Here is a 12,578-nt window from a genome sequence, read left to right as displayed (position 1 = left end):
AACATACTTGAACCACAGAGGTCTGGAACAATTTGTAGACGCAAAGAGCTCGAAATGTACTACCATTCAAAAAACTGTCCTAATTGAATCATTGGTCACCTGCAAGTACTCCTTGAATGCAGAAAAAACATTTTCTTGTACCTCCAGCCTGGATTCAAGTTTTGTCCAAATGACAATTGGAGAAAAAAACTGAAGGGATTCTGTGGTCAGCTTTTGGCCCCAAGGAAGCACCTGAAATGACAAATATATTTATATTGTCAATGAAAACTAAGGAAGCCATGCATTGAACCAATAAACAACAATGAAATCTAAGTTCATAAAACCCTTAGTAATGTGGTATGATATGTTACCCTCGTGTTATAAAAGTTCATTCATCAATTGTGGTGATGATTATTCAAACTAGTAAACTTGTGCAGCTTGAACCTCGATTCAATATATCAACTGTTAGATGCAACATAGTTGGAGAAAAGTAAAGATCAAGAAGCTCTATGCAACACATAGCTTGTGAGTCTTTGTTGGTGTTGGATGTTTAGGTGGTTGTACCTCAAGTTGATTGAGGTCCAAATCCAAGCTGTGTACCAACTGGATCCACCGATTGAGGATATAGGTCAAAGGTATGTTGCAGCAAGTCACTCCCTCGTCTTTTCCAGAGAAAAGAAAACTCCCTTAATGACACCTCCCCTGAGTTAAATATAGTGCGAAGAAGATCCTGTAAAGAGCACCTTGCTTGCTAGCATATATTACAATATAAAAATATTTAAAGACTAGTAAAAATGAAATGTCAATGGACATATAAAGTTTTGCCATGCTTATAGAATGAGCAAGCTTGAGAGATGAAGAATATCAATGAAAATCTTAAGTACATGCCAAATCCTAACACTGCTAGGGAGGCCATAGTGAATTGTCTTAGTTCTTGTACGTGCCGACTCTCTCAAGTCCCATACATTTGTAGCCTATATAAAGGCACCCCACTTGGCATTGTGCTTTGCTTTTAACTCTTGTGCAGTCATTATCACTATTGAATTGCTTTACATTGTCCTCATTGCTCTTGTTTATGCTTTACATTGACTTGGCTACTAAGCGCATGGTCTTGTGATGATGTAAGCGCACACATACACCCCCCCCAAAAAAAAAAAGAATGCCTTGAACCCATGACACTTCCAATACTATGGCCTCAACATCCAATGCAATTGAACTATGAACCACTACCAAAGCCATAGAAGCCTTGGGAACAAGGACGGGAGATGAAACATGTGCTCCAGTACAAAAACAAGCAAAAGGAGACAGAAAGGGCAAGGGATAACAACTCAAATGAATCAAGAAGAGAGAAATCCAAATACATGTTTGAACTATTATCCAAACTTGTAATAAAACAACACACGGACTTGACAAAGACATGTTAGTTTAATCCAAATAGCAAATTAATTATTTCCTCCTAGTTCTTCCACCTTGTCCTCAACTCTTCAGATTATTTCTGCAGAGAAGGGGAATGGGAAATTCATGACCAGTAGACTAAGGAAATGCATAAAACAGTTCCCTCAAGGTTCCTCAGCTACTTTTTATAAAGCCCAAAGGATCTTGCCAGAACACAATGGCTTCTTAAGCTACTTTTCCTAAAGCGCAAAGGACCTTGCCAGAACACAATGGCTTCTTAAGTGAGCCAACAGCAAGTAAAAGCAAGAACAACACCTGAGCTCTACAATACATCAGAAACTCAAAAAATGATGCCGGCAGCCTCCAGGTCCTCTATGGCCCAGGTGTATAAACAAACTACGGAACTCCCCAGTGCAGCAGGTCTCCGATATTTGAAGCAGCAGACAGCCATGTACATGGATGAAAATGGCAGGCACCAGCAGCCATCAACAGCTCCAAAATGCCTGTTGGTCGACAATAGACAGAAGCAAGTCTCCATGTCATAACACAGCAAGATTTAGCTCATCCAAGTCACCATACAGCTCACCTAACCTGCCAGAGAAAAACTCAGCAGCAACTCACCAACAGATGACCTTGCCACGAAAAAGAGCAGCCACCACATGCACAACGGCCTTGAGTTCATGCATCAGCCTCTCAGTCATGAAGGACACTTAGTAGAACTGAACCATTATATCATAAGAAAAATGAGAGGCGTACTCACAGAATCATGCAGAAGAGCACAAAATAACCAAAAGAGGTACATACATTGACTAAAGTCAAAATAGGGTACAAGAGGCTACCTACATATAGGCAGCATCATATGTCATTGACTGAACCTGAGAAAAAAAGTATAAGATGCTAGCGAGGGTTCATATACTAAGGGCTCTTGAAATAAGTCATTATCCTCAACAAAGTTTTAACACATGAACAGGTAAAGCATTTGCTAATCAGAAGAGGGTACAAGGGGCTACCTACATACAGGCAGCCTTGTCATTGACCAAGCCTGAGAAAACTCAAAAGTATAAGATGCTAGCAAGGGTTCATATACAAAGAGCTTTTTAAATAAGCCATTATCCCCAACAAAGTTTACGACACACTGATGTATGAACAGTTCTACCTCATCCTCTTTCTAGGGATGCCCTAGAGACCTAGTGTCTAACACTTTTTGGATGCATGCTGAATATATCCAACAGTTGTCCATAATTGGAGGAGTGGAAGTGCTACCTCCCCCTTGAGCATCAGGCAATACTCTGGACCCTTGCTCTACGGAACCTAACGGAGCCCGAACTAAAGTCGGCTCCAACTAAAAGGCATCTAGGTAAAGCTGCAACAACTAAGGATGGTCTACAAAGTCATTCTCTTCCATCCATTTGGTATCGATTGGGGAATAATTTTGAAATTTCACCAAGTATCTCCTAGAAACTTTACTTTTGACCTTTCTCTCCTTGTGTGCCAAAATCTGCTCGGGTACCAATAACTCATCTAGCTCCTCAACCTCAGGCTGAATTTCAGCAAACGTATCCTCTAGCACATCACCATGAAAAGGCTTCTATTAGCCTAGCTACGTTCGAGACAGAGTACTATGCAAACTGAGTGCAGAAATAAGAGTGAGTTGAAGGAGTGAGTGCATGACACAATCAGTATTTGGTACAATGACAAGTTGTACCACTTTAGGTTTAGATAATATATAAAGTACACTAGTGTAAGGGTGCGTTCACATCCGAACACCGTAAAAGGCATGATGAGCCTTTATTCCCAACAATCTTCCCACCTAAAGGCAACATGCCTGAAGGTAGAGAAAAGAATCAACTAAGTCTATGTATGTACAAAGCTAAAACACACATACACTATCCAATCCCCATCATTTGGCGCCAATGAGCAAACCGCTTTGCTGGAAGACCCTTCATGTGAAGATCTGTAAGATTATCATCTGTATGTACCTTGACAAGCTCAATGCTCTTATTGTCAAGTACATACCTGATAAAATGATATTTCACATGTATCTACTTTGTCTTTGCTCGAAAGACAGGATTCCATGCTCGCATGATAGCACTCTAACTGTCACAATGGAGAATAGAAACCTCTATAATACCAAGCTCTCTTACCAAACATTAAAGCCATAAAGCCTCTTTGCATGCCTCAATGGAGGCCACATATTTTGCCTCCGTAGTAGACAATGCAACACACTTTTGTAGCCTGGATATCCAAGAGACTGCTCCATGTGTGAACGTGGACATATATCCTAAAGTAGACTTCCAACAGTCGAGATGACCAGCATAGTCTATATCTGTGAAGCCAACAACAGATGATTTCTGCTTACCAAAGCAAATACACAAATCCTTTATGCCCTTAAGATATCTCATGGTACCCTTCACTACTTCCCAATGCTTTTTGCCAAGATATACCATGTATTTGCTAACCACTCCCGCTGCCAATGCAATGTCAGGATGTGTAGCAACCATAGTATACATTAAGCTACCAATAACTAAAGCATAAGGTATCTTGGTCATTTTAGCCTTTCCATCATCAAATGTAGGGCTATCATCTACACTAAGTTTCACATATGGAACCAATGGTACACCATTGGCTTTCCCCCCCTCCATATTGAAACGCTACAAAACCTTAGTGACGTACTCATGTTGTGATAGATAAAGAAGACCCTTGTTGCGATAGATAAAGAAGACCCTTCAATCTCTCTGAGTATACGCAGGCCAAGAATGTGATCGGTCTCACCAAGATCCTTCATATCAAAGCTATTGTGTGAACTTTGCTTCAAGGAGTCCATAGCATGAACATCCCGGCCTACAATCAGTATCTTATCCACATACAAAACCAAGAGAATAAGGCTGCTATCTGCTACCTTATTGGTGTATAAGCAGTGATTAACTTCAGAGCGATGAAATCCCTGAGATTGCATAAATATATCAAATTTATGATACCATTCTCGTGGTGCCTACTTCAACCCATACAAACTCTTGTTGAGTTTACATACCATGTGCTCTTTCCCCTCTGCAGCAAAACCCTCAGGCTGCTACATATAGATCTCCTCATGCAGATCACCATGTAAAAAAACAGTTTTTTACATCCATCTGTATGAACTCTATATCTTCAGATGCAACCAAGCCCAAGATGGTTCGCAAAAAGTCATTTTGACTGCAGGAGAAAATATTTCATCAAAATCAATTCCATGTTCTTGCTTGTACCCTTTTGCAACCAGGTGTACCTTGTACTTTGGTAGAGAACCAGAAGTGACTTTCATTTTGTAAACCCATTTGCATGGTAGCACTTTCTACCCTTTAGGCAAATGCACCAAATCCCAAGTGCCATTTTTCATGAGAGATTTCATCTCTGACAAAATTGTCTTATGCCATTTCTTGCTATCTTTTGTGTCCATTGCTTCCTAAAAGCATGATGGCTCACCACAACCTATCAACATGACATAATCAGCCACATAGTTAATACCAAAAATGAACATATTTGGCTGTCTTTACACTATGGTCGACCTACGGACCCAATGGTCAAGATTTGATAACTATTCAGCTTTGTTCTGCAGGGTCAGCATGTTGTACAGCTAGTTCTGGTTGTTCCAAAGGCATCTAATCTTGCTGAATTTGTGGTATATCATGGGCAAGATCTTGCTGATCATTTTCAGCATCATTCCCTACATTTTCAAGGACATTTACAGCAGGTATTTGCTGCTATCTAACGGGCATTCTTTGCTGTCCTCAATACAGATTCTCGGAATACAACCCTTCTGACCTCCTCTGTCTTTTTGGGTTGTTTGTGCATGAGATCTTCTTGGAAGATAACATCATTGCTGCGTACTACTTTTCTTTTCTCAGGATCCCATAATCGTACCCCATCTCACCTTCATCACCATATCCTAGAAAAATGCATTTACAGGACTTTGGCTCAAGTTTGCTACGTTCTTCCTTACAACTGTGCACAAATGCCTCGCAGCCAAACAAGTGGCTTGCCCGACCACGCTTCTTGAGGGACTCCCCCCTCCCCCCAAAGACCTGCTTGGTGATCGATTAATCAAGTGTACGGCTATCATAACAGCCTCTTCCCAAAATCCATAATATAAAGCAACATGTGACAACATTATACAAACCTTGTCTTAAATGGTCCTGTTCATACGCTCTGCAATACCATTTTGAGGTGGATTATGAAGAGCGGTGAGTTTCCTTTTAATCCCTTTACTATCACAAAAGTCCTAAAAGGCTTTGGACACATACGCCCCACCATTGTCAGAGCAAAGACACTTTAATGTCTTGTTGGTCTAATTTTCAGCAAGTACCTAGAATTTTGTAAATTTATCCAAGGCCTCGTCTTTGTGACGGATTGGATAAACCCATACTTTGCGTGTGGCATCATCAACAAAGGTAATGAAATACTATTTCCCCCTAGAGATAACCCTGGCATTTGACATACATCTGAATGTACCAACTCTAAGGATGAAGACTTTAGAGAAAGAGATGTCTTAAGTGATGTTTGAGCATGTTTACCATAAATACAATGATCACACTTGTCTACTCAATTATGGCAACTACATGATCACGCACACTAGATATATGCAAAGGATAAAAAATATCCCTTTTGGAGCCCTTGGCAACAATGCCAAAGCCCTTACAAATTTTCCATTTGCTATCCCCAGAGGTGGTGTGATAGCATTCATCATCTAGCTGCCCTATGCTTATTAAGCTCTTCTTGAGCTGAGGTACATGTCTCACATTATGCAAAACAAACATGAAGCCATGCTGAAATTCCAATTTCACACTACCAATGACTGCAATTTTACATGCATAGTTATCCCAAGTGGACAACACCACGTGCACCACCATTGTAGTCAAAAAACGACTCATGATATGGTATGACATGAAAGGATGTACCTGAATTAAGTATCCAAGTGTGCATGTCATCCTCAAAATCTGCAATCAATGCATGTGTACTCAAAGAAGAAGTAAGAAGTACATCACTGTCGTCGTCATTCTCATGATTGGCTACATTGACCTCTTCTATTTTCACACCGCTCTTCTTTGCAAACTGGCTGTCCTTTTTCTCAGCCTTGTTGTCTTCAGTGTTTTTATTTTTGCCTTTCTCTTTCTTCAATTGAAAACAGTCCCATTTGTAGTGCCCTTCTTTGCCACAATGATGGCACTCCACATTTCTACCACGAGACTTGCTACATGCTCTATTTTCAAAGCTGTTCTTTTGCTAAAATCTACCTCTAGTGTGCAATGCATTAGAAGACTTGTTTGCTGAATTATTTTACCTATTGAGTTCTTCCATCAGCAAAGAACTCTCCACATCAGAATATAACAGCTGAGCATTCAAGTTAATCAAAGGTGTCCTTAAAGTATCCTAACTTTCAAGTTAAGTGCATATTTCTACTCCAAAAGCATTCCAAGCACAAATTTCACAATTTTCATCAAAAGCCCCAAACTTTCAGAAGGAAATCCATCTAGATTACATCAATACATGTACCCAAGTGCATATGCCAAACAGTTGTAGAAATTCAAGGGATTTTGCAAAAGCCCCAATTTTCTTGGGTCCAGAGTGCACAAATTTTAGTGAAATTGAAGAAATTCCACTAAAATGTGAAAAGCCCCAAAGTTTCTCGAGCAAATGTGCACCAAATGTGTAATTTCTAAGTCAGATTGTCTCATCCTATGCTGAAGTCCCCAAATCCGGGAAAAGCTCCAATTCTCTTGGTCAAAAGTGCACCGTAAAAGGCACGATGAGCCTTTATTTCCAACAACCTCAACAAACTAGCATGAAAGGCATTCTATATCTGCCAATACGGAGGTAATTTCAGCTGATATGCCACATCGATGATCTTTGCCCATACTTGTAAGGGCCCATATAATCTCATACACAACTTCGGATACAATCTTTCTCTTTCTTTCATCTTTTTCAGCCTTGCCTTTTCAAAACACAACAATACATAATCACCCTCTACAAACTGCAAAGCACGTCTGTGGTGATCAACTACTCTCTTTTGCTTTTTCTGCGATCTCTGAAGTACATATTTTATCTTTCCATAGGCTACATCCAAGTTTTCCACATAACGATTAGCCTCAAAGATCTTATCCTTAGTTTGCATAATAGGCGATACCTTCTTGCCACCCTCAACCACCTCAAATGGAGCTTTGTCCGTAGAACTATACATTGTGTTGTTGAAAGCAAACTCAACAAGGGCAAATACTACTCTCACTGTCTCTTGTGGTCTGAAACATAGTAGCTCAAAAGATCTAACACTCTAAAATTTGCTTCCTCAAACTGACCATCTATCTGGGGATGGAAGGATGATGAGAATTTCAGCGTGGTATCCATATTCTCAAACAACCCCTTCCAAAATAAAATGGTCATCTGGGGATCTCAATTACTAATCATCGACTCTGGCATAACATGATACTTAAAGATGTGCTGCAAAAACAATCATGTCATATAATCAACCTTTATTTTCTTCCTCATCGGAATAAAATGGGCTTGTTTGCTAAACTTACAAATGATAGTCCATATCCTATCATTCCTTGTAGGTATCTTAGAAAGCTCAAAAATAAAGTCCATTGCAATGCTCTGCCAAGGCCTATCTGGAATAGGCAAGGGCTGCAACAAACCTGGCATCTTTTGCCTATCATCTTTACCTTCCGGCATACAATGCATGTCTTAACGAAATGTTCTACATCATGCCTCAAAGTTAGCCAATAAAAAAAATGCTCCACTGCCTTGACCGTGGCATCAATACCTCTGTGTCCTAGTACGAAGCAGCATGACTTTCAGTGATAACTCTAGGCCTTAATTGCTTTGTAACATATAGTCGTCTGTGCATCATTAGAAATCCATCTCTTAGCACAAAGTATCCATGCCTTTAGCCATTGCAAAGCTGATCATAAACATAAGCAAAGTTCACTTTGTTGGTCATTAGCCTCCTTATGCCCTAAGAGCTGTGCATCTTGCCCAACATCAACATTTTCAGCTTGCTGTCCATGGTCTGAGCCTTGTCCAAGGTCAAGCATTGCATTTCCTTCATTCCCATGTGAATGTTCATACTGAGAGGCATCATCACTGCTCAAGTCCATCTCACTATATGAAGACATATTGCTGTCATTTCTTAGATAAGAGTAAAAATCAACACTAGCACAAAGCTTTGGCTTGCAATCAAGTGCCTCGGGCCCACCAAATCAAGGGATTGAGTGGTAATCCCAACGATGGAACCATGAAACCAACCTTCCTTCCGTGGATGGGTGGTAATTCCCTAGTTACAACTTAGTTACAACAATAACATTTATTACAAAACTGAGAAATACAAATTAACTTACTGTCTTGGATAATGGACATCTTGTTGGCCCCAAAACTGGTGCCCCTTTCGCTATTTATTTCACTCAATTGAAAAAGAAGGTGATGTACAATGGGACTCTCCCAATCCTTTTCGGTTTTTCTCCCCTTACTCTCCAAAATGACCAGCAAGTCTTCAATCTGATTTGCCACTTGATTCATTTGGGCAATCAATCGGCCTTCACCCGCTTTGATGGAGATGAAAAATGCCCCAAATTCATTCATTTTTGTTCCCTCCACTTAAATTTGACTAAAAACAGCTTCAGCCCTGTTGAATCCAAGTCTTGGAGCTTCCAATTTCCGGCATGCTTCCTGAGGCTGCTGCTAAACCGTAATTTTTGCAGATTAGGGTTTACAACACAGAAATCTGAAATTTCTAGTCTCTAGTGATTTTGATGCTGTAATCTTCGGAGCAAGGCTATAGAAAGGCTGGGAGATAAGAGAGAATGCTGAGGAGAGAAAATTTTCACACTTTCTTTGTAAAGAATTGAAGAAAATTAATCATTTACTGTTGTTGCCCTGTCTCAACAACCTGTAAATGCTATCACCTTCTCCTGCCTCTACTTGCCTCAAAAGGTCCTCGAATGGCTGCAAATCAGACCAGCAACATCTTCTCCCTCTCTCTTGCAGGCTAAATACACTAAGATGCCTCTCTCCAACCCCTATGACGTTTTTCAATCTTGCATGGGCATTTTTAACAAGTGGCAACCTTTCGAAATGGGTTTTCCAGCATTATCCATAATTAGAAATTAATTTTCGGTCTTTAAATATTGAAAATTAATCTAACAATTATTTCACTGCCCTAAAAATAATTTGATTGGCCAATAATTAAATTGGCTAGGCAACTTCCATTCTCAAGTGTCTTTGCGTAATCTTTGACCATCAAATTGGCGTTAGGATACATTAAACGCCACTTCTCTAGTGTCACCAAGTGACACTTATGGCCAAACGAATGAATGACCTAGGTCAGCAACAACTAGCACCAGATACCACCAAGTACCTATATAATATAACTTATAGCAACTTTTGCCTTTGCTATCCCGTGGTTTTCAAGCTCGCAAATTTACTCTAATCCCAGTTACACTTCACATGCGCAACATTTACTTAACCATGTGATTAAAATTTAATTCACATGTTAAGTGAGATTTCAAAAATACATCTCCTCATGACATGATTCCTCTTAATGAAATTAATCTTCTCCTACATAGGACCTTCTAAATATCATGTGCAAGTTTCTCTTGGATAGAACTAGACTCTCTATCCTCCATATTGCAGCTCATAAGTCGATAGTTCACAATAAGTCAACCAGCATAATATCCCGAGTTGCTTCTAAATCCTCTGAGAGTGAAAAAGGTGCTTTGCAAAAGCACCAATCAATGAGGTAGCACTAGAAGAAGACACATCTGAAGAAGAGACATCACTTAGGAAATACACCCTATTGACAATGATCTCACATTTCACCTAATCATAGAGCATGTGATCCTTGGTTACCTAATAACCAAAAGTTTGGACTTCTAAGCAAGGCTCTGAAATGTGCACCTAATAGGAGTACTCAGCAACAAATCACATAAGGAATTATACATGAACTACCACATTAGGAGATGGTTAGTGGAAAATGACCCGCGCTAGCTATGACCTCTACCCAAAAAGTGTGGCACAAATCCTCTTGTTCCAGTACAGTTTGAACCATCCCCATAATGGTAATGTTCTATCACTCGACAACACCTGAAATATCACCCTAGGATCCAACTTACACAAGAAATGTAAGACAAGCCATATCCATGACATAGAATATAAAGGAAATGCACATTAGACTCCCCTTCCAACCCTAGAGCTAAATAGGCTCATCAACAATCCTAGGGCTGCAGTGTACCACATTACAAATACGTACCAAGAGTTGGCATCCCATATCACCAGCCCATACCGTTCCACTATAGGGCACATTGGCCGACAAGCCTGATGTCCAAGTGTGGTGATCACACAATGATATGCACAATGGGCCTTGAGTCCTATAAATAGGATTCCACTATCCTAAGCCTAAAGTGTCCCTAGTGCATTCACACTAGGTCACTTTATGACCATTGCAGCCAATGCTACTAGTGCCCATCCAGATGTCTAAGGGCATAACAAACACCATTCTTTGCAGCATGCTAATTATGGGCTGACTTCCTCTATATGCCATGGAAAGCACAAAAATCATCAAACACAGAAGAAATCAACTCACCATCAAGATCAGCTCTCATTGTCCAAAGACAATGGATAGCCTATCTCTCCACCAATGTCATTCACTCTTAAGGAGTCTCAAAGTCACATCATTGGGCTGCAAGGAATAGGCCCAAGTGCACATGAAGAAATTATCGACAATGAACAAAGTGTTATGGGGCCATACAGATCCTATGAACAAGATGAAGAGTTAGGAGTATCTCTATAGATATCCTTCTGACGAGAAAGATCAATATGTTGTTTCGAAGGCAACTCAAGTAAGGAGCCAAAGGACATGCCATAATATTTAGTAAGCCCTCTACCAGATGGCCTTTTGCATGGCCTGACAACAAATATGTCCAAACCAAACAAATCCAAAGAACCCTCATATCACTAAGGTTTTCCTGAGCAGTGTTCAACTAGCCCAGAAAGCTAGATAGCTGTCACATAATACATTTTACAAGCACATTGCTTGCCCTTAGCCGATTTCAAGTCTTTCTCTGCACTGCTTTTCTCCAGCTCTGTCCTCAACAAATTCTATGTGAATCAACAGCCAGAAACAGTGCACATAGAGGTATTTGGTATGCTTTTATTTGCTTAGTCTTGGTGCACGGCAGGGATATTCACTGTGCTAGATTTTCTCTGTTATTTCCTCACAATTTGATATGAAAAAGAAAATTCTCACAACAAAATCCTAGGCTACAAGATTTGGAGAATAAAATAATGATGTTGTTGAAATTTCAAAAATGTCTTCATGCTGTAGGCGGTTCTAATATACTTCAAGAACCTCTTATCCGTCCTAAAACGAATCACAACTAAAAGAAAGAACACACAACGAACAAGAGGAGTGGAACACACCATATGAGAGGAATGCAGGTTAGTATCATTACCCAGAAACCACCTCTCAGAGCCCTTTTCTAGAGAGAAAACTCTACAGACAACACTCATAACTGGATATGGTTTGTTTTTGTCTCCCAGCCCAAGCTTCCCTACAAAACAAACCTTACCTTGAGCCAATGTTCCCCTTATATAGAGTAGCTAAACTATGACCAGTAAAGCTGCCCATTCAAGAACACTGATTTGATTAGCTCATCATGACCACTTGTCCTTTTGACTACATGCTTGCCAACTTCCAATAACTGGGCATTCTCCTCAAGCCAAGCCTCGATTAATTTCCAAGTGTCTCTGGTTCATCTGCAAGCACATGCTTCTCTACAAAATCTGTCATATCAACGTACAATGGTTATAGATAGGGAAACGCGCATTGCCAAAGGCTCTACACACTAGGAAGACTTTTTACATGTGAATGAATGGTGAGGAAGCACACGGGAGATTAATGATGGTGCTGTACCATACCTCAGTGCCATGACAATATCTAGACAAAGCAGGCACACTGTGTGCTTATATAGCTTGGGAGCCTTGAAAAATGCCATTGAAGGCAAACAAAAAGTATGTCCAGGACAACCATGACCAAAATGACCAAAAGAGTTATTTCCTGACATTTTTTCATGAATTCCTCACTTACTCCTCCAACTACGCACTCTCAAAGTATAGATGATCAATTCAAGCTAAAAAAATATGTAGCAGTAGATGTTTGTCAGTCCTAGCCAAAAAGTCTTGGT

At 40.1% G+C, this 12,578-nt stretch overlaps 1 protein-coding gene across 2 annotated transcripts in view; it reads right to left on the bottom strand.

Annotated features, from left to right (window-relative positions):
* HY2 (phytochromobilin:ferredoxin oxidoreductase, chloroplast / phytochromobilin synthase (HY2)) overlaps positions 1-12,578 on the bottom strand; it is a 78,441-nt gene that overhangs the window by 2,185 nt on the left and 63,678 nt on the right. The window contains exon 5 of one of the 2 annotated variants that reach the window (XM_087670191.1): positions 100-231. In XM_087670191.1, the coding sequence (XP_087526317.1) occupies positions 100-231 (132 nt within the window). The remainder of the gene's footprint in view (positions 1-99; positions 232-12,578) is intronic. The other variant, XM_087670192.1, reaches the window with a different exon arrangement.

Source organism: Lygodium microphyllum, chromosome 28 (genome assembly GCF_053477565.2).
Source record: "Lygodium microphyllum isolate KBCC chromosome 28, Lygodium_microphyllum_v1.1.10, whole genome shotgun sequence".
NCBI classification, from domain to species: domain Eukaryota; kingdom Viridiplantae; phylum Streptophyta; class Polypodiopsida; order Schizaeales; family Lygodiaceae; genus Lygodium; species Lygodium microphyllum.
Note: the sequence above shows the minus strand (reverse complement) of the source record. Positions and strands in the feature narration are given on the sequence as shown.